The sequence below is a fragment of the Pristiophorus japonicus genome, chromosome 15 (genome assembly GCF_044704955.1).
Source record: "Pristiophorus japonicus isolate sPriJap1 chromosome 15, sPriJap1.hap1, whole genome shotgun sequence".
Lineage (NCBI taxonomy): Eukaryota > Metazoa > Chordata > Chondrichthyes > Pristiophoridae > Pristiophorus > Pristiophorus japonicus.
Window position 1 is genome coordinate 35,581,517 of NC_091991.1, and position 23,517 is coordinate 35,605,033.

Below are 23,517 nucleotides of genomic sequence, written 5' to 3' on the forward strand. Positions count from 1 at the left end.
CCCCCCAGGCAATCATGCTGGTTGCCAGACACCCTATTCCCGTTTTTCATTCACAAAAAGGCCATTAAAATTAGGAGGAAAGACTGGTCTTGCCAAATTGCCTTCCTCACTGCCAGCGCAGACTCACCTAAGCCATAGGTAGACACATTTTGCTATCTTCGTAAAATATAGTCTACTTGCATTAAGCTGCCTGTTGGGTTTGATGCATAATGCCTCCCTCTGTATTTACTTATTCAACCGAAAAGACGCTGAAAATATAAGTCTTCTAATGAGGCAGATGCATAATTGCAAGTAGCAGAACAATGCTGTGGAAATGCCATTAACCTCTTTAAAACAAAGTAAATATATATATTTTTAAATCAAGCATCCTGTGTTAATGGAAAATCTTGCAGAGAGAACTTTTAACAATAAAGCACAAATCAGAGGACAGGTAAATTTAATAATTTACTGTTTCATTTGATGAGCAAGTGTATCATTTTTATGTTGGACCACAAACTTATTGATCATATGAACTGAAGACTTTGAGATAGACTACAAACTGGAATTGAAAATGATGCTCCAAGACTGCGAAGCCTGGAGAGCAGGGCACCACATAGGTATCACTGAAAGGGGCATTGCAATACTGCACGCTGCAACCTGCCTGATATAGAGGCCTCTTTGACCTATTTGCCCCCAAAACTCAGATAAGCTACAGACATAGTTAATGGATATAACTTCAAAAATAAAATAAATGAACTAAAGATCCTGTGATATACTGATTGTTGGAGGTTATTTCCCAGTGATGAGAGGAATTCTGAAGGAATGACTGTAGTAGCCATACTCACATAATGGTGTCCTTGTGGGGTGGGACTATAGTATAATATATAACACTAGGTCAGACACATGGGGGCCAAAATTGTCCTCCGCCGGAAACAAGGTGCACCTACCGGTTTCGATATGTTCTGGCCACCCCATGCACTGAGGCGGCCTAGCCGTCGAAATTCAGCTCTTCAGGGATTTTTTTCGAGCGGGGTGGAAGTAGCCTCATCATGGGGGTGGAAGGGGGGGGGGGGCGGCGGAGTGGCCGTCAATAGCGGGGCAGAAGTGGGGGCGGGGCAGAGTAGCCGAGGCTGTCGGTCATCAGCGCTGCGTCTCTCCCTTCAGTTAAAGGAGAGAGCCGCTGCGAACTCTGCAGCCACTTTAGTGGCAAACACTGGGCCACCAGGGAAGGTTTCGGCTGGGCCAGCAGCCATAATTGTCAGTCCAACATGGCAGTTGGCCAACAAAAAAAATTAACATGGCAGCCGCGGCAGTGCGCCCTCCCCGCCATGGCAAAGAGAGTGTACCGATAGCGAAAGTTGTCGGGAGCAATTTTGAAAAGGGGCAATTTCACAAGGGGTCCCTGCCAGTCAGAAAGGGGTCAGCGCGTGCACGCCGTGGTGGGAAAACGGGCGTAACGGCCCCGGACACCTCTTCAAACCTGAGGTAGGACAATTTCTAAAATGGCGACCACTCCATGGTGAGTCAGCAGCCATTCCGCGTCGCTCTGTGGCCGCCGCTTTCAGGCGGCCAGGGGCCTTATCGGGAGGAGCAATTTCCGCCCCATTATGTCCATCCACTGCATCGCCTAAATAGTAGGTGGGCTCACTGTTAGATCTGATCATGTACCTAACCTATGAATGGTTGATATTTCAGTTAAGTAATATAAAACATGGAGCCAGATTCTCCTCCATGATCCCAGCAGAAATTGGGTAGTATCATGGTCGAGTATCATGGACAATGCGAGCAGTGAGGCCTACCACTGCCTCACCAGAAATATCTGTCCCTCCATTCCTGCCAGGACTGCCACGAACCACTCCTCTGCCCAACATGTCCAAATGGCAGTGGGGGTGGGGGCAGCATCAGGTCCCATTTGCCCCACTTACTACTGCTTACCAGTGGTACCATGGGGAAGGTGGTGGTAGGTTCTGGGAAGTGGTGGTATTGATCCAGGGTTTTTGTAGCTTTTGTGGGTCTTGTAGCAGACCCTGCTCCCTCCATTCTGGCCTCCACTTGCTTTCTCCTGTAGAGTCTGTGCCGAGTCTTATCAGGATGCCGATCTTTTCATCTTCAGGTTACTGTTAACCTTTTAATTGCAGAACCGCCAGTATTTCACAGCTAAGCAACAGCACATGCCCCATTGGCGGTGGGAATGCCACAAGGAGCTTGCCGTGTATACCGGATGGTCCCCGACACAAGAAAGCTGGTTGAGATTCTGGCACTATTGGAGTGGTGGGCAGAAGTCCCGCCCCGTGGTGTGATACTACAGCTGGGATAATCATTTCGATGGTGGCCAACCTTTTGGAGCAGTGGATGGGTGTGTGTGCCACATCTAAGAACATAGAACATAAAAAATAGGGACAGGAGTAAGCCATACGGCACCTCGAGCCTGCTCCACCATTCAATAAGATGATGGCTGATCTGATCATGAACTTAGCTCCACTTCCCCGCCCGCTCCCCATAACCCCTTATCCCCTTATCATTTAAGAAACTGTCTAGTTCTGTCTTAAATTTATTCAATGTCCCAGCTTCCACAGCTCTCTGAGGCAGCGAATTCCACAGATTTACAACCCTCTGAGAGAAGAAATTTCTCCTCATCTCTGTTTTAAATGGGTGGTCCCTTATTCTAAGATCATGCCCTCTAGTTCTAGTCTCCCCCATCAGTGGAAACATCCTCTCTGCACCCACCTTGTCAAGCCCCCTCATAATCTTATACATTTCAATAAGATCACCTCTCATTCTTCTGAATTCCAATGAGTAGAGGCCCAACCTACTCAACCTTTCCTGATAAGTCAACCCCCTCATCCCCGGAATCAACCTAGTGAACCTTCTCTGAACTGCCTCCAAAGCAAGTATATCCTTTCGTAAATATGGAAACCAAAACTGCATGCAGTATTCCAGGTGTGGCCTCACCAGTACCTTGTATAGCTGTAGCAAGATTTTCCTGCTTTTATACTCCAACCCCTTTGCAATAATGGCCAAGATACCATTGGCCTTACTGATCATTTGCTGTACCTGCATACTATCCTTTTGTGTTTCATGCATAAGTACCCCCAGGCCCCGCTGTACTGCGGCACTTTGCAATCTTTCTCCATTTAAATAATAATTTGCTCTTTGATTTTTTTCTGCCAAAGTGTATGACCCCACACTTTCCAACATTATATTCCATCTAGTGAGTCTCTTTTTCTTCCTTTACTCATCTTTTTGTTTTCCCTTTTTCTGTTCTCCTTTCTAACTCGTGTATGGTTAGGACAAGTGATTTGTAGCAGTAAGTGATTTGAAATTGTCTTCATCCACTCAGAAACTGGCATTTTCATTCCTTTGAGCTTTTAATGCAAAACTTCAGTGCTCAGGATGGGATTTGTTACAGGATATTGCATTGTGCCAAATAATCACTTGCTCTATACGATATAATGATATTCTGGAAATAATGCATCCACATATATATGCGTTGATGGATGGACTATGCCTTATTTATGATCACTCATTTCTTAACTTAATGTAAGAAGGAGCACACAGTTTTCCTTTTTCTGTGGACGTATTTTGGGAGTCGATAGCTAATCATAAAGAAGATATAATTGCTGCAAGAATAAGGGAAACGTAAAGATAGACTATTAATATGTGTCTTGCGGTAACAGATATGCTTTGGGCAACACAAGTTGGATTTGCAATGCTGTGCATCAGTTGCTCAAAAGCATAACAACAATACATATAGTTTGACTCAGCATAGCAGGTGTATGCTCATGTTGCTAGTTTACAGTTCTATATATTAGCAGTTCTGGCAGCAATGATCTAGCATAGCAGGATTATTCACTTAAATTAAATCATGCTGTCAACTGTGCAAGATTTATATGTTCAGGTCATGGCGAATAATAAACTCCCCAAAAATGTTATCTCCCAATGTCTACTATTCAGTCAGGCAGTATTAGGGGAGGCATTTTTTCTGCTGGTATGTTTATTTCTGTCAGGGGGAGGTGGCAACTATGCAAAATGATCAGACTTGAGGTGAGTAACTGAATAAACTTTACAAAGTTAAATAACATTTTTAAATTCTTCAGCTTTATTGCATGTTTGTGTATCTGTGACTAAAGTCCGGGTTTTCTTTATATGCTGTGCATAAAATCTTAATATTCCTTTCAAGAAATAACCTTAAAAGTTATTTCTGGTCATGAATTTTATGATGACTGAAAAGGAGCTTTAAAAATTGGTCTGAACTTCTGTTTCAATTAAGGAGACCATCAGAATTTCAATGTAATGCAAATTCCATTGCTATAAATGATTCTGGAGGCCTCTGAATGATAATTACTTTTCGACCATGTGAACTGGTGAAAACTATGCAAGGTTAAAATGATCTTGAGAATGGTTCTTATGACAAATTCAATCTGTTGAATGAGTGAACTTTTTGTTGATCCCATCTTAACTACTTATTTCTAAAATTCTATAACAATACATGAGCGCGTGAGGAACAGCTTTTCTAGTCAGAACTGACTGCAGTTGTTTATACTAGATTCCATATAGCAAAACAATTTGCACAGGTGATTTGAACAATTATCAGCAATAATTTAAGAGTTATTGGGATAAAAATTTCAATGTGTGAGAACGCCTCCACTGGCGTTCAATCTTGTAAAATTATTTTGTCATGAACTGGTGACTCCATGGAAGATGCCTGTGCGTTGATTTTTTTAACGTGTGGCGGCCGTTGCACACCAGCCACCACACGGACTTGACAGAGCTTGGTCATGGTCCAGTGGCAAGGATTAACCAAGATGACTGGAGACCAGCTTTGCTGCACGGACCTAGTGTGCACACATATCGCAGTGTGGGCTGGCCTGTACTGCCCCAGGGCCATCGCCTCTGCTGGGACCAGCAGCAGGTCGGGGCCATAAAAGGCGAGCAGCCCCTGGACAGTGTGGCGGCATACCATTTCAAAGAGCAACGCGAGCTGGTTCAAGAGGGTGACGGCAATGAAGAGGGCGATTGGATTGGACGTCACCGAGGTCCAGGTCGGTGATTGGTGCGTGGGCAGGTACAGCAGGAGCGGTGAGGTCGGGGTGAAGGAGCGGCGAATGATCGTGGAGCGACGTGATCGGGGCCCAGGAGAGGTGTGAGTTCGGGGCACCATACTGAACGCTTAATGATGCCATTCACAGGATTACATTTTCTGATATCATTACTACAGATTATGCAAAAATTCATATCCCTTCAGTTATGAATTAACTGCAGTCAGAAGTGGTCCGTGATAAATATACTAAATACTGTATTTGCTAGAAAAGGGTAACTATCTTTGATAATACCACACTCAAGTAAAGAACCACAACCAGATATAAATATATGTTGATTTATCCTGTCAAATACCCTTTTTTTTCTCACTTTCTAAGTGACTATTTGAAGTTGCAATATGGTTTAGCATTGATATTCTAAGGCTAGTTTTATTCATCTGTGGATCTATTATAGAATCTGGTTTAGTTTCATGACATATTATCACCAGTCTTTTCCACTTCATGCACAGTAGCTAAAAAGAAATCACACAAAAGGTACTGCACAGTTTTTTCAAGGTTAGTAGAAATTGCACAGTATAAATATGTTCTGCATTTTTTTACAACAGAAAAAAACTTCACAGCAAACATAGATAATAATAAAAAGGAAATAGTTAAGATTTGTTGGTGATTTTTTTATTGAGTGTAGGCGGGACAGCAGAAAAGTAAAGTGCAATTTTAAACAGTGTGAATTTCTGACACCACTGGCAGCATTATCGAAATAGGTGGCCGCAGGTTGCCATTGTAGGTGACCTCCCGATTATTCCTGCTGCCTCTGATAGAAAAGTCTGATTGAGCTTGGTTTCCCCCCCCCCCACTCCCCCCCCCGGCGGGAACAGGTCGGACGGCCATTTAAAACCCTGCCTGATTTTAATAGACAGTAAAATCGGGTGTAAAATGGACTTCCAAATTAACCTGCCTGCTGGGTGGATTAGGTTAAAATCGGGGTTTACTTGTATGAAACCTAGGTTACCTAAAATGATCCTACAAAACAGGAATAAAATATATTAATGGAAGCAAGTCATCCTCGACACAAGGGACCGCCTAAGAGAGAGAATGTACTCGTTCTCATTTACAAGATTTAATGCCGGTGAGACAATTCCGACACTTTGGTATTTATTTACCCTATTAATTCCAAGCTGATGCAAGAGCCTCATCATGCATGCATAAAATATTTAAATAAGGATACCGATACTCAAATCTCCATTGAAGCTTTGGGCAGAAATGCTAATTTCATTTATTCCAAATTGTCATTAATTGGAATCAGTTTGAAACAGCTGTAAAATTCTCGCATGCGGGGAAGAAAGTTCTTAACGAAACACAGGCATTTTTAAAATAAAATTATGGGCTTGCCTTCAACTGCCTTACAAAGTACAGATTTTAATGCTTGAAGATGATAGGATCAAAGAAGATATGCCAGGGAGATTAGCCAGCACCAGAAATAGACTGCCTGCATCCACTATTATCCTCTAGCACACCTACTCGATAATAGTCATGAGGAAGTACCTCCGCAAGCTCTGGGTCAGCATGGAGTCAGTTACAGAGCTGAGCCATCTGCTTCAAGGAAACATTCAGCCTCACAATAAAGAGGGAATCAAGGTCGTTCCTGAAAGAAGCTACCCTGAGTTTGGAACCTCAATCAAAACGTGCTTCACTGCAGAGGGCCCTGGAGTGGCCACATGCTCTGTGGCATTCTGCAGCTTGGTCAGATTGTGGACTCCTCAATGGGCACACCCAAATCCTTCAGGTGCTATGGAGATCTATTTAGACTGCGTCTTTTGAATGAACCCAATTGAGGAATCAGTTTGAGACAGCTGTATCAAAAATGCAGTATGGGTTTGAATTGTTGAGTGTCGGTCCCTTTAAATCCAGTCACAATATATAGACCTGGATTTTTCTCTCAACGGCAAACAAATGGCGCTCACAGATTTTCCATGGGATTTTGCAGTGGAACTTGCTGTGATTAGAAAGCCATTTTGGTGCAGTGCCTGTAAAGTCCTGTCCCCTCAGTACAGATTCACACGAGGCATGTAGTGAAGTCAAGGTCACTCTGGACATGCACCTTTATTTCACAGCTCTGGAATGCTGCACTTGCCTTACATACCTGTCTGGGACAGGTATCCTTATATACCTGTCTGGGACAGGTATCCAGTGTCTCCTGCAAGTGCACTACTGGTGGTAAGGTATGCTGGTAATTACAGGTCATATCTTATTACAGTCATGTATAGCATGTTAGGATACAGTTATATATAATAATGTAAGATACATGACATCACCCTCCCCCAAGGTCTTATTGTCGTTATAGGTTCAGTCTCTCAGGTGGTCTACGCTCTCGCGTGGAGCGTCTGAGTTGTGCTTCAATTGTTTGCCTTGGTGTCTGTTTTGCTTTAGGTGTGGTTGCTGGTATCTCGCCTGGGCTGTCTGTTTCGATTGGTTTGATTGTTGTTGACTCGCCTGGGCTGTCTGTTGAGATTGCCCTTTCCTCAGGTTGTTCCCTCTGTCTGTCCACCAGATGTGGTGCAAGTTCCACATTGTAGTCTGCCTCTGGTTCCGCAGTGTTGTTGGTAAATCTGGATTTGACTTGGTCTACATGTCTCCGGCAGGTTTTGCCATTGTCCATTTGTACTACCAGTAGCCTGTTTCCTTCCTTGCCCGTTACTGTCCCTGCAAGCCATTTGGGACCCCTGCCATAGTTTAGTACAAACACTTTGTCCCCCATCTCATTCCATCTCCCCCCTCGAATTTCTGTCATGTCAGAATGTCTGTACTCAGTCAGCTTACGGCGCTTTGCCTCAAAGATTTTGTGCATGTCTGGGAGGATTAATGAGAGCCTTGTTTTTAAAGTCCTTTTCATTAACAGTTGCGCGGGGGGAGTCCCAGTCAATGAGTGCGGGCGAGATCTGTATGCCAGCAGCAGTCACGACCGGCGACCCTGCAGCGTGGGACCTTGGATTTTAAGCATGCCTTGTTTAATGATTTGCACTGCTCTCCCCACCTGGCCGTTGGAGGCTGGCTTGAACGGTGCCGTCTTGACGTGATTTATGCCGTGGTCAATTATAAAATCTTGGAATTCTGCGCTGGTGAAGCACGGACCATTGCCATTGACCAATATGTCAGGGATTCTGTGCGTTGCAAACATGGTTGCGAGGCTCTCCACAGTGGTAGAGGTTGTGCTCAAGTTTAAAATGGTGCATTCGATCCACTTTGAAAATGCATCTACAACTACGAGGAACATTTTGCACATCAATGGGCCCGCATAGTCTACGTGCACCCGCGACCACGGTTTGGTAGGCCAGGGCCAGGGGCTCAGGACAGCCTCCTTGGAGGCATTGTTGAGTTGGGCACAAATGGTGCACCGTCGGACGCAGAGCTCCAAGTTCGCGTCAATACCAGGCCACCAGACGTGGGATCTGGCTATGGCCTTCATGAAAACGATCCCCGGGTGCTCGCGGTAGAGCTCCCGGACAAATGCCTCTCTGCCTCGCAAAGGCACGACTACTCGGCTGCCCCACATCAGGCAGTCCGCTTGTAGTGATAACTCATGCATGCGCCTGTGAAAGGGTTTGAATTCCTCGGGGCAGGCATCGCGAGCCACTGCCCAGTCACCGGTTAGGACACATCTTTTTACTAAGGATAATGTGGGGTCGCTGGCCGTCCAGGCTCTGATTTGGCAAGCCGTCATGGACGAACCTGTGGACTCAAAGGCATTGATTGCCATGACTATCAAACAGTCCTGTTCGTCGGATCCTTCCGTGGTCGCCAGGGGTAGCCTGCTGAGCGCGTCGGCACAGTTGTCTGTGCCTGGTCTGTGCCTTATGGTATAGTCGTAGGACGCCAGCATGAGTGCCCACCGTTGAATTCGCACCGAGGCGTTGGCGTTTATTGCCTTGCTCTCGGATAGGAGGGACATGAGGGGCTTGTGGTCGGTTTCTAACGCGAACTTGGCCCCGAAAAGATATTGGTGCATCTTTTTGACACCGTACACGCACGCGAGCACCTCCTTCTCTACCATTCCGTACCCGCGCTCCACCCGCGAAAGTGACCTGGAGGCATAAGCTTATGGGTTGTAATTTGCCTGCACTATTGACATGTTGTAAAACGTACCCGACCCCATACGCTGATGCATCACATGTGAGAACTAGCTTTTTACCTGGATCAAAGAAAGTCAAAACACTATTGGAACACAGAAGGTTGCGTCCCTTATTGAAGGCGCGTTCCTGGGCGTCCCCCCTAAACCAATCGCACCCCTTTCTGAGTAGCATGTGGAGAGGCTCCAGTAGCGTGCTTAAGTTCTGCATAAAGTTCCCAAAGTAATTGAGTAGCCTGAGAAAGGCGCGCAGTTCTGAGACATTCGGGGCCTGGGTGCCAGGCGAATTGCTTCTGTTTTGGACTATGTTGGGCGGATTCCATCAGCGACAATCCTTCTGCCCAAAAATTCAACCTCAGGTGCGAGAAACAGGCACTTGGATTTCTTAACTCGTAGGCCTACCCGATCCAACCACTTTAGTACTTCCTCCAAATTACGGAGATGGGAGTCGGTGTCCCTGCCCGTGATAAGTATGTCGTCTTGAAATACAACCGTCCCCGGGATGGACTTGAGCAGACTCTCCATGTTGCGCTGGAATATGGCAGCTGTCGACCTGATGCCGAATGGGCATCGATTGTACATGAAAAGGCCTCGATGTGTGTTGATGGTGGTGAGTAGCTTGGATTCCTCGGTCAATTCTTGCGTCATATACGCAGATGTGAGGTCTAGTTTTGAGAAAAGTTTACCTCCAGCCAATGTAGCAAATAAGTCCCCCGCTCTGGGCAGCGGGTACTGGTCCTGTAGGGAGACTCTGTTTATGGTAGATTTGTAGTCCCCACAGATTCGTACAGATCCATCAGGCTTTATGACTGGGACGGTGGGACTTGCCCAGTCGCTAAATTCCACAGATGATATAATGTCTTCCCGCAGAAGCCTGTCTCGTTCATGTTCAATCTTTTCCCTCATCACATAGGGTACAGCTCTGGTCTAGCATCCTGTGTGATGTAAATTTTGACTTTGGCCCCTTTGAAAGTGCCCACACCTGGCTGAAAGAGATGTTCAAATCGCTTTATAACTGTTGAGCAGGAGGTCCGTTCCTCTAACGACATGGCATGAACATCATCCCATTTCCAGTTTAGTTTTGCCAGCCAGCTTCTCCCCAGCAGTGCTGGGGGGTCTCCGGGGACAATCCACAGGGGAAGTCGGTTCACTGTCCCTTTGTGTGTGACGGAGAGCATGGCGCTGCCGAGGACTGGTACGATTTCTTTGGTATAGGTCCTTAGTTTGGTGTCGACCCTTGTGAGTTTTGGTCTGTCTCTTTTATGCGGCCACAGTTGTTCAAATTGTTGAGCGCCCATGAGAGATTGACTCGCTCCCGTATCCAGCTCCATGTTGACAGCTATCCTGTTGAGTAGGACCCTCATCATTATAGGAGGCGTCTTGTTGTAGGAGCAGCGGCTATTGATCGTGTTGACCCGCTGTACATCGGTGTCCCGGGTACTGTCCCCACTGTCTTCTGGTCCGCTTTCCGACCCATCCGATTCGTATACCAGCCGAGCTGCCGTTTTTTTGCACATGCGGGCCAGATGCCCTGTATATTCACAGTTCCTACAAACACCCTGCTGAAATCGACATCCCCTTGATGAGTGCCCACCCCCACACCTCCAGCACAGACCGCTTCCATTGTTTCCAAAGAGTGAGCTGCGTCTAGCTGATCTCTCTTGAGCTTCTCTCAGTTTGTAGTTGATTGCTCGCAGTGTGGGTTGATGAGGTGTTCCTGTGGCCCTTGATGGCTTCTGGCGCCACTGCCTGCTGTCGAGGGTCTGCTCTCCCGCTCTTGTCTGTGTGTGGGGGTAGCAGCTTGTTGCACGCTGTGAACTCCTTGTTCTGATATTTCGTTTGTTGTCGTACCTGCATTGTAAATCAACCTCGTTTCTTCTTCCCCTGCCAAGAATGTCTGTGCAACCAGTGCTGCTGCCTCTAAGGTCAGGTTCTTGGTCTCTATGAGCTTTCGGAATATGCCTGTGTGGCCTATTCCTTCAATGAAAAAGTCTCTCAGCATTTCTCTCCTCAGTTCATCGGAGAACTCACATAAACTAGCCAACCTCCGAAGTTTCGCCACGAAGTCGGGTATGCTCTGGCCCACACAGTAGTGTGTCTGGCCATGTGTAGGCTGCTCACTGGCTTCAGGTGGTCTCTTACCAGTGTGCTCAATTCTTCAAACGACTTGCTTGCTGGTTTCTTAGGTGGCAACAGATCCTTCATTAAAGCGTATGTTTTCGAGCCACAGCTGGTCAAGAGATGGCCTCTTCTCTTGTCTGCTTTGTCGTCTCCTAACCAGTCTTTGGTGAGAAAGCTTTGCTGGAGCCTTTCTATAAAGTCCTCCCAATTGTCTCCAGCATTGTACTTTTTATCTGATCCGTTGTTCGCCATTCTGTGGATTCTGTAATCCCGTAACTCGTCGCCACTGTAAAGTCCTGTCCGCTCAGTACAGATTCACACGAGGCATGTAGTGAAGTCAAGGTCACTCTGGATCTGCACCTTTATTTCACAGTTCTGGAATGCTGCACTTGCCTGAGACCTGTCCTTATATACCTGTATGGGACAGGTATCCAGTGTCTCCTGCAAGTGCACCCCTGGTGGTAAGGTATGCTGGTGGTTACAGGTCATATCTTATTACAGTCATGTACAGCATGTTAGGATACAGTTATGTATAACAATGTAAGATACATGACAGTGCCCTCTACAGGGGATCTGGGATCTGTGTAAATAGGGCAAACAACTGTGTATTTCTTTAAACAGATTGAAGAATCTTTGCTGAAGCACACAGGCTGGAATTTTCTCAAGGAAGGCGGGTTGGGGTTGGGGGCCTCCGAAGGATGCAGGGTTTCCTGCAGGCTTTGCTGACTTTAATAGCAGGGCCTGCCAACGTTAACGGCAGGGCCTGATTTGAATGTGAAACTTCGGATTCCCACCGGCCACCAGAGGATTCTGGTTGGCATCAGCATCATTCGTGGGGAGGTGGGGTGGGGGAGGGGTTGGGCAGGCTTCATGGTGGAAATCAGAGGCCTGGAGCGGCGAACAGAGGCCCTGTGGGGTGTCTCTGATCACTGGGGGTGGGTTAGGCAGGGACACTGGGTCCAGGAGCTAGCTTTCATGCCACTTACCTCCTGGATGCATCAGTCCCTGCCTCAGTTTAACTGCTGGGTTTCCCAAATTGTGTGAAACCCGTCCAGGGGCAGTTAAATTCAAAACGGAGGTTAAAAAGGAGGCTTCCAGCATCATTACAATATTTAAATTGACGTACCAATCCCTGGGAACCGGCCCCCGTTAAAACCAGAAGTGGCGGGATCAGGTTGGGAATCCCATTTTTATCAATTTAACTGCCCCCATGCTCCAAACATATCCATTTTTTAGGGGAAAATTCAGGCCGCAGAGCCTAAACCAGGAAGTTTAAGTTAGAATAGTTAATTCAATGCCAAGCAAAATAAAGAGAGGGAAAGAAAGATGTGATTGAAAGATAAGAGACGTAAAGAAAAAGTTAAAAAGAAAAGCTTTTATTTAAATTTTTAATTAAAAAAAAATCTCCAACAATAATTAAAATCAGAAAGAATGAGAATCCAAACTTATGAAAGTTAATTTTTAGTGCCAGAGAGGTTGTTTGGCAGTAATTAAGACTTAATCACATCGTTAAAAATGTATTCACACTGGAATGGACAAGCCCTAACATTTTCTGGTAAATTTAGTGGGTATCTATCACGTAACTACTACAACTTCATGTGTTTAAATGCCAAGTCTCAGGGCGAGATACTGTTACAGCGAAGCTTCTGGAGAAGCAGGGACAACTTGGACAGCAACTTCCTGATTTCCGCTGTTAACTGCATGTGCAGTCACCGGAAGCTGCTGTCCAAATGACACTTTAATAACAGTGAGCGCTGATAATCGCACCGTTATTTTTACTGCAAAATCTAAGGGTTCTGAAAATTCTAGGCCTGGGATGAGGGACATTGATGTACACTGGAATGGGACACAATTTGAGGCGAGACACTGTTCTGCCTGGTCTCCACCTCTTTTTCCAGATGAGCAAAAATTCAGACAGTAGAGTGGGTACTTCTTGTGGCTGCCGCCTGCCCTGTTGATGTCACTGAAAGACTCAGGAGGGCAGGATTATATCCATGCCAGAAATCTTAGTTCTGCCTTTCTTGGACCCACCTGAAAGAAGCAGACAAACTTACTGGACCATCATTGAAGTGAGGGCCTAATGCTGTTTTCCTGGTAATAATTGATCAGAAAGTGATTGATTGCCTTCAGGAATGCAACAACAGAGAAATGGCAGATTTTATTTTTTAAATTAATTCTTCAACCGGAATAGTCAGTGCCCCAGATGTATGGCTGCGGCGGAGATGAACTCTCAAAGAAGATAGGTACCTCAGGGAATTTAATGGCCAGAGTGATGATCTGGTCTCGTTTTGATCGCCTAGATGGGCCAGAGAGGAATTTCCCTGATTTTTTTTTTCTCCCCAAATTGGCCTGGGTTTTTAATCTTTTCTTTTGCCTCTCCCAGATCACATGGTTTTGGGTGGGGAGTGTATATGTTGTGATACACAAGGTATTGCAATTGTGTGGGACAGGCTCAATGGACCAGATGGTCTTTACTTGTCCGTCATTGTTCGATGTTCGTATTGTTCGTGTGTTTGTATATGGCAGCAAGGTACTATTCTGATATTCCTCGACCTCTGTGAAGAGAATGCCAGGGAGAGCTGTAAATGTTGTGGGTATTTGCCCTCTTCAAGTTAATGAATCACAGCTGGAAGTTCATCAATAAACTGTGACGGTGAAATTTTGGGATGTTGCTATAGGATTTTCCCATCATAAATGTTGACATGTTCCTATGGGGTTTTCCCATTATGATACAATGACATACATGTTTTCCATTATAAAAGCAAAACACAGGAAGTAAGGTTAATATGTACAGGAAGTATATATATATATATAAATGTCCTGATTTGGAGAAAGAACACATGACCAAAGATTGGGAATAAGGCGCTAGAGATATAAAGAGAATACAATATGAAGCTCAGTATAAATAAGTGCAAGTTTAATGTACAAGAGATCAGTTACATAGGAAGCACTTTCAGTAGTAGCACTTGAAGCCGATGAAATAAACATTGAAGCAATCAAACACTTGAAAACCCCAATAGTTTGATGGTATATCTATCTTGGCATAGTGAATTATTCAGGTAACCTCCTGTCTAATTTACGAGATGTCTCAAATTCACTAAGAAAACTATTTGAAAAATACATAACCCATACCATTGGATTGAAGGACATGATGGGATTTTGAAGTGCATTGCCTGTTTATGGAAATACCAGTGTTGAAATAGTACAGTATGTTCTTGCAGGTGAGGGTTAGTGTTGATGCTTCCATTTCAGGAATGGCTGCAGTATTACTACAGGAGAAACAACCTATAGTGTGTGACTCACAATCATTCACACCAGCTCAATAGGTGGTGTGAATGCGTGAATAGAAGGCAGAATATTATCTGAATGGTGGCAGATTAGGAAAACGGGAGATGCAACGAGACCTGGGTGTCATGGTACATTAGTCATTGAAAGTTGGCATGCAGGTACAGCAGGCGGTGAAGAAGGTAAATGGTATGTTGGCCTTCATAGCTAGGGGATTGAGTATAGGAGCAGGGAGGTCTTACTGCAGTTGTACAGGGCCTTAGTGAGGCCTCACCTGGAATATTGTGTTCAATTTTGGTCTCCTAATCTGAGGAAGGACGTTCTTGCTATTGAGGGAGTGCAGCGAAGGTTCACCAGACTGATTCCAGGGATGGCTGGACTGTCATATGAGGAGAGACTGGGCCTTTATTCACTGGAGTTTAGAAGGATGAGAGGGGATCTCATAGAAACGTATATGATTCTGACGGGACTGGACAGGTGAGAAGCGGGAAGAATGTTCCCGATGTTGGGGAAGTCCAGAACCAGGGGACATAGTCTTAGGATAAGGGGTAGGCCATTTAGGACTGAGATGAGGAGAAACTTCTTCACTCAGAGAGTTGTTAACCTGTGGAATTCCCTGCCGCAGAGAGTTGTTGATGCCAGTTCATTGGACATATTCAAGAGGGAGTTAGATATGGCCCTTACGGCTAAGGGGATCAAGGGGTATGGAGAGAAAGCAGGAAAGGGGTACTGAGGGAATGATCAGCCATGATCTTATTGAATGGTGGTGCAGGCTCGAAGGGCCGAATGGCCTACTCCTACACCTATTTTCTATGTTTCTTTGTTTCCCAATACAGGTTTTGCCCAAATAGAGAAAGAACTTGCAGCTGCAGTATTTGGTTGCAAAACATCCATCAATATGCATATGCAAGATATTTTGTTGAGAGTGATCATAAACCTCAACATAATTATGAAAAAGCTACCAAGATCCTACCAAGACTGCAGAATATGTTACTTAAGTTGCAAAAGTAGATTTTGAAAGTGGAATAGAAAACAGGCAGCTTGCATATACCTAGAATCATAGAATGGTTACAGCCCAGAAGGAGGCCAGTCGAGCCCGTGCTGGCCCTCTGCAAGAGCACTTCAGCTAGTCCCACTCCCCTGCCCTTTCCCTCTAGTCCTTCCCTTCAGGAACTTATCCAATTCCCTTTTGAGCAAAATAAATAAAAATCAGTAACTATTCTGCACAAGGGTGGCAAACTGAGATCATAGCAATAGCAATGGAAAAAGAACTGAAGAAATCACATGAGTCCAATTGAAAGATGAGAGCCAGTTTAAAAGTGCTCATTGAAGAAATTAGAATGAGAAACAAAGCCGAAAAATGAGGAAGAATGAGCTGGAATGGAGATACCCAACCAGTATTCAAAAGCCAGTTGCTAGATTAAATTTATATGCCCACGCTTTTCACATGTAGTCTACTGATTTTTCACTGACCCTGGGGCAGGCAGGGGCAGAAATTAACCTGTCTGAGCAAACTATACCTGGTTTGGACACGGGTACCATTTACAATGGTAAATGCATACACCTGAGGGAAACATGGCTCCTGGTGTGTTTCATGACATTTGCATTATTTGCACACAGTGGTAGCCTCCCATATCCAGCATTCAGAGACCGACGGAGGGGACCCCAGGGCAAAAATTGAAGATGGGCCTCTGAAGGGGTGGCCATGTTGCCATAAGTAAAATTAAAAATGCTTTCTGCAATTTTTATTTTTAAAGAGCTCAGTGCCTACCTCCTCCCCCTGCAGCAGTGCCTGGACCTACTGCAGCGTCTATAACCCATGCTGGAGATGCACCCTAATCAAGGCGGAGGCATGGAAAGCCAAAGCCATAGTTTACCTTTAGCCCTTTAAATAGCTGCAGCAGCACAGGAAATGTCTGTGTGTAAGCTCCCAGAAGCACTCGATCACACTTGCTTTGAATACTATGAGGGCAAAACCCAGAGGTTCAGAAATTGCTGCAACATTATGTCATGCTGATGTCCACTTGTGAAACAGTTTTGCTGTAGGTGCGCACATAATGGAAAATCAACTTATTGATAATTATTCGGTAATAAACCTGATATTGGGACGTTTTTGATCAGTTAATCATTTTCTCTCATTAAAAAAAATCATTGCATTATAGACAAGGACCACATAATTTCAATTTTTTAAGCATTTCAGAACAAATACATTCAACATGATCACTTAAAAAGTTTATCTTATTACATCATCACATAGGAGTCAACACTGACTACATTAAGCATCTTAGCTGTTAGTATGCAGTAGCAAATTCAACAACTGGTATTGGGATACCGAAGACTAGCATATTCAGGGTAACAGGTGGAGTTCATACATTACCCCTTCATACATGTCCCACATTATCTTTTACCCACGTGTTGTGATAGAGGTTGCACCTCACAGTGGAGGAAAGTAACTTCTTGCAGTTAGCAATCAAAGTTGTGCTTTTGTGTGTTTTATAATAGTGCTTACTCTCCAATATTGGGTGTTGCACAGACCTTGATCTGCAAGTGTCTTTTATGTTCTCTGTTGCCTCTGAAACTATTGCCCAGAATGATTAAATGCAGGGGCTAGAAAAATTGTAAAGTGCTGCAGTACAGAGGGACCTGGTGATCCTTGTGCATGAATCACAAAAAGTGAGTATGCAGGTACAGCAAGTAATCAGGAAGGCAAATGGAATGTTGGCCTTTATTGCAAAGGGGAGAGAGTATAAAAGCAGAGAAGTCCTGCTACAACTGTACAGCGCATTGGTGAGGCCACACCTAGAGCACTGCATAGTTTTTGTCTCCGTATTTAAGAAAGAATATACTTGCATTGGAGGCTGTTCAGAGAAGGTTCACTAGGTTGATTCCGAAGTTGAGAGGGTTGAGTAGGTTGGGCCTACACTCATTGGAGTTCAGAAGAATGAGAGATGATCTTATCGAAAAATATGATAATGAGGGGGCTCGACAAGGTAGATGCAGAGAGGGTATTTCCACTCATAAGGGAAATTAAAACTAGGGGACATGGTCTCAGAATAAGGGGCTGCTCATTTAAAACTGGGATGGGAAGGAATTTCTTCTGAGGATTTTAAATCTGTGGAATTCTCTGCCCCAGAGAGCTGAGGTCATTGAATATATTAAGGCGGAGATAGACAGATCTTTGAGCGATAAGGGAATAAAGGGTTATGGGGAGTGTGCAGGTAATTGGAGCTGAGTCCATGATCAGATTAGCCATGATCTTATTAAATGACGGAGCAGGCTCGAGGGGCCAGGTGGCCTGCTCCTGCTCCTATTTTTTTTCTTATGTTCTTATGTAGACTGGAACATGTGTATGGTATAGTTCCTTCAATGGCTAAATAATATAGAATTACTTAGGATTAGGAAGGTCAATGGAAATAAACTAATTTTGGAGCCAAGCAAAAATAATGTTCCTGAAATAGTATTTTAAAAGAACGTGTAGTGTTGAGGGACAGCAGTATATAGTATAAATTCAACTGCACAAAAAAATAATAATTTGCTTACCAAAGACAAGGATCGGATTCCATCCACTGGCAGGTGAAATCCCATTCCTATGGATTTTATGACTACAAGAATATTCAAAAGGTTTTCTCTGCAAAATATAAATTATGATAAAATTAAGATTTACTAAAATTAAACCAATTGTGGTTGGATATTTTAGCAATTTAAAAGGTAATACATTTCAGTTGACTTATTCGTCACTCAAAATACCTTGGGCCTGATTATTGTTGCCCCCAGCGGGGAGGAACAAGGCGACAGTGCTCTAATAATTGTGGTGCTGGACTTACTACTCCAATTCGCCCATCGGCACTTTGTCGGGGACGGAGGCTTGTGAAGGCCAGGCAAAGGCAAAGTGGGTACCTTATTATGGTATGTAAGTAGGACCCCAATACAATTCTCAAGTACCAGTGGACGGAGAGTGCAAAGAACAAGGGGACATAGGCTCCAACTAGTAAAAGGTAAGTTAGGACTGATAATAGGAAGTTCTTTTTCATGCAGAGAGTTATCAATACTTGGATTAAACTTCCAGATAGGGAGGTGAAGAAAACATTCCTGGAATCATTTATGAAGCAATTAGGTGGAGCAATGCCAGGGACTGTAGGGTCGTTCTGGATGTATGATGAGGTTTTAGTCATGGAAACCCATACAAGTGTGCAGGTTGTTTGTATGTGCGTTGGAGACAGTTTAATGATCTATACATTGAGTCTGCTCATACTACTCAAAATATAGAACAGTATATGTAGCTAAACAATGTTAATGCATTCACCAGGTCTGCAGTGGAATGCCCCAATCTGAGACAAAATAACTGAATGATGAGCTTCTAAATATGAAGAAGCTTGACAAAATCCTGATTTATCTTAAATAACAGGTATTCCTACTTGAGCAGCCTTTGCCCTGGACTCCCACAAGTACACTACTGCAGCCTATTTCAGATGCCATGTTGGATGGGTTTTTTGCTATTAATATTTCGATTTATCTTTCCCTCTGACAGAAAAAATATTATTTTCTATTGGAGATGAAAGTGACCAAACATTCTATGGATAGGTGAAAAGTGTAATTCTGCATCAGATGGAATTAATTTAAATTCTTCTGAAATTACAGGCCGTGAATGTCCATGGAGCTGCTTCCACTCTGCTGCCGTAACTTCTTTGGCAGAGGTGCGTCAGAAATTCAAAGTAACTGCGGCAGATCAGGAGCTGCTCTAGGAAAGTATCTGCCAAGGTTCCACAGTTCCTTTACTCACTTTAGTCTTGACACTAAGAAACGGGATCTTGTGGAAATTGCACAGTTTTTTAAAAAAACATATTATTTAACAATATTTCTTGGACAGTTTAAACAGCAATATGTGACCTACTGACCTGTGTCTTTCACAAAATCTTCTTATCTACTACAGTTAATATTGCATGTAAATCACTATTTATGCACATATAGAGATTTAAATGCTAATCAGCAAGATACAGAGAATACAATCATATGGTGTAAACTAGAATGAATTTCAGTCCTTGGCCATATAAAACAAAGACAAGGGCACAGAAATTGTTGATAATGACAAGTTCATGGCCCCCACCATTATTAGTGCGCAAAATAAACAGCAGTTTGTGGTGAAGAAGAGAGATGTCATATGTTCTGATTTGCCACAATCTGCCGTCAATAGCCTTGCAAAAACCAAAAGAAAATGACCATTTTGCCATGAGCCTCCCCATTGTGTCATGAAATTACTGGATTTGTGCTGTTAATATGAATTAATCTCACCACAGCCACTTAGAGCCGGTCATTCATGTTGTAAGGACCCTGTTAATGACATGATTTATGATGCAGACATGCCACTCGACTTTGGAGGCCCAGAAAGGGAGCAATGAAACTGTGGAGTATCACTCCTGCAGGTAGTAAATTGATCCTAGAGATTTTTTACATTTTACATTTTTAATTTTTTTCTTACTCTTTCTTTGTCTCTTTTTTCTCTCCCTTAATACTCTCTTTCTTTCCCTCCCTTTATTTCTCTTTCTGTATCTAATTTGACTTTAATTCACCCTATTTTCTTCTCTCTTGTTTGCTCTGTTTCTTTCTTGATTCTTAAATCTCATCGGTTAAGGAGATAGACGATTGGACCCAATGTTCAGGTGGTCCCAGATGCCCTGCTGGCGTTGCGTGCCGTTATCGATTCACATTTCCAGCAATTTACATCTCAAAAATAATACGATCTGAAGGGTGAGATTAAAAAATCCAATTCACAGCACTTGCCATGTGGTGCACCGTTCCAGCAATTTCTGGGCCAAGCTATTAAGTGAAAACAGGCATTCAGAAAGGAAACATTTTCACAATTTATACAAAATTATACAACTAAGTATAAAACTACAGTTTGTGACCCAAACAGAATTAACTGATTATAGCTATACAAGTAATATCATGTAATGACTTACGTAGAGGAGTAGGCCATTCAACCCCTCAAGCATGTTCTGTCATTCTATTACATTACAGCTGATCTGTACCTCAACTCCATTTATCCATCTTGAATTCATATCCATTGATAACCTTACCTAAAAAACCTACTGATCGCCACCATGAAAATGTCAATTGACCCAGCCTTCATAGTCTTTTGGGGGAGAGAGTTCCACATTTCCACTACCCTTTGTCTGAAAAAGTACTACCTGGTTTCACTCTTAAATGGCCTAGCTCTAATTTTAACATTGTGCCCCCTTGTTTTGTTGCTCCAATCAGAGGAATTAATTTCTCTGTATCTAGCCTGTTGAATTTCTTTATAACTGTAAAAACTTTAATTAGATCACTGTTTAAACTTAAGAGAATACAAACCAAGTTTATGCATCCTGTCCTCATTTCAACCCCAGTGTCATTCTGATGAATCTACATGGTATCCCCTCCAAGTCCAATATATCTTTTCTGAGGTGTGATGCCCAAAACTGAATGCAGTACTCCAGATGGGGTCTACGATGCCACTAAAGCATAACTTCCTTACTTTTGTATTTTTATTTTATTTTTTGATAATCTTATGTACTGCCTTCTAGAAATCCATATAAATAACATCCATAGACACTACCCTATTCACCACGCCAGTGACCCTTCTCAAAAAACTCAACTAGATTAATCAGGCATGATCTACCCTTCACAAATCTAGATAGCTTTGGAAAATTATGGCTCTCGCACCTGCAATTTCTTCACCTATTTCTTTCAATACCTTGGGAGGGGGAACCATCAGCTCCTGGAGATTTCTTTATCAAAGTCCCATTATTTTTTCCATTACAATATTTTTACTTGTACTAAATCCACTAAGCCCCTCGCCTTGATTTACTTTTAGGTTCCCTTGCTAGTATTTTGCCCTCTCCCTCACTGTGAAAACAGATACAAAATATTAATTTTACAAATCTGCCATTATGTTATTATTGCCCACTATAGCCTCATCTGCATCTGTCTTTAATGAGTCCACATTCCCTATTACCACGCTTTCTCTTATTTATAAAAGTATTTATGAAAACATTTGCTGTTAGCTTTGATAGTGCTTGCAAGTTTTTTTTCGTATTTCTTTTTGCACTCTTATGTTCTTTGTATCCATCCCTCTGTTGCTTTTTATAGCTCTCCCAGTCTACTAGATTTCCACTTTTCCTTGCTTTGTGTAAGCCTTTCCTTTTAGCTTGTTACTGTCGCTTACTTCATTTGTTGACTATGGATGCTTAACCACTCAAGTGGAGCTTTTGTCTTTTAGGGGTATTTATTGGATTTGCATCATACCAAATGCTTCTTTGAATACTTCCCACTGTTTGTAGGTTAACCAATATCAAATTTAAGCATATTCGCTATTCGCAAGATGTTCCCTTACTGTCAGATTGTTAACTAATTCTGGTTTGTTACTCATCACTAAATCTAGAATGGCCTCTTCCCTAGTCAGTTCTAAAACAGTTCAAGAAAACAGTCCTGAGTTGATTCTAGAAATGAATTGCCTTTACCACTTGAACTGTTATGTTTCACCCAGAAAATTAAAATCTCCTATTATAACCACATTGTTTTTGCTACATGATTCTTTGATCTATACATCCCATCACTACAACACTACTGTCAGGAGGTCTGTAGACATCTCCTACATGAGTTTTGCATCCCTGCTGTTCTTTAGCTCTACCCATAGTTTCCACTGCATGATCACCTTTAACTAAAATCCCTTCTTTCTACTGCTCTAATTGTATCTTTTATCAATATTTTTTCAATTTCTAAATACCCCATTGTCAGAAATATTTAGTTCCCATTCATGCCCAACTTTTAGCCAGGTCTCTGTAATGGTTACATCATACCCTTCAAGCTGAATTTGTGCTTGTAACTCACGCTTTATTTCTTATGCTACTTGTGTTTGTGTATAGAACTCATATTTGGGTAACTGTCCAGATGTCCTGCCGGTCTTTTTCTCACACCTTTTGGCTTACTGTGTAGATTTTCCCTTCCCATTCCCCTAACTAGTTTATATTATACCAAACAACTGTAAAATATTCGGCTTGTTTTGCATGAAAAGAATAACAACTTCCTAATTGACAAGTTTAACCACTAGTCATCATTCTGTTAGTGCCACTATTGTAGAATAAAGTCAGAAGCTTCTGTAGATGTTCTGAAAGCAGTAATTTGGAAGTATTTTGGCACATGAACAACTGCTTAATGCTGAGCACAAACACATACTGCATTGAAAATAATAATAGTGGGTTGGTTTGAACTGGTTATAGGTTAATGGATTATGTAAATACCGTGATTAGCTGTTCTCCAAATGTTTTTACCAGTGGCATTTGGGTCATTGTGTAAACTAAAAGTATAAATTTGAGTATTTTAGTGAGACATTAACCTTGAGCAACAAGAGACCAGTGGAGTGTAGCCTCATCAAGAGTTCAGCCTAAGGGAAAGTTTAGCCTTGGATTGTAGTTGGATGAAAATTGAATTTGAGGGGCTGAATTTCTAAATTGCTGTGTTAGAATTTACATTTTTTTTTAAGAAGAGAAACAGTTTAGTTTAATATGTGGAACAGTTGAAGCCTGTGCTGTGCGATACCTATGTGATGTGGGAGGTCCTGGATGCATTTTGTGTCCCAGATGATCATGTGTACAGGAAGTATCCTGAACTACTTGTGTTCAAGCTCAAAGTTTCTGAGCTTAAGTAACACTCCATCACATAGAGGAAGCTGATTGATTTCTGGAATGCACATTAGTAGGGAAGGGAGTTGGGTGACCATCCCTCAGCTTAGGAAGAAAAGTCAAGATGCACTGCAGAAATCTCCTGAGAGTGTGGGATTGAGAGACAATGACAACAGCTTGGATGCGGGCAACCACATTCATGTTATGCCATGTTATTGTGGAGTTATGGGAGTAGATAGGCACACGCACCACAACCAAGAGTCCTCCTAGGTACCAGGATAAGGGATATGATGGAATGGGTGCAAAATATTTT

General features: G+C 43.1%; 1 protein-coding gene across 2 annotated transcripts in view; it reads right to left on the minus strand.

Annotated features, from left to right (window-relative positions):
* The window catches only part of cped1 (cadherin-like and PC-esterase domain containing 1), a 373,997-nt gene that overhangs the window by 38,255 nt on the left and 312,225 nt on the right, over positions 1 to 23,517 (minus strand). For both annotated transcript variants that reach the window (XM_070900311.1, XM_070900312.1), the window contains one exon: positions 18,088 to 18,175. In XM_070900311.1, the coding sequence (XP_070756412.1) occupies positions 18,088 to 18,175 (88 nt within the window). The remainder of the gene's footprint in view (positions 1 to 18,087; positions 18,176 to 23,517) is intronic.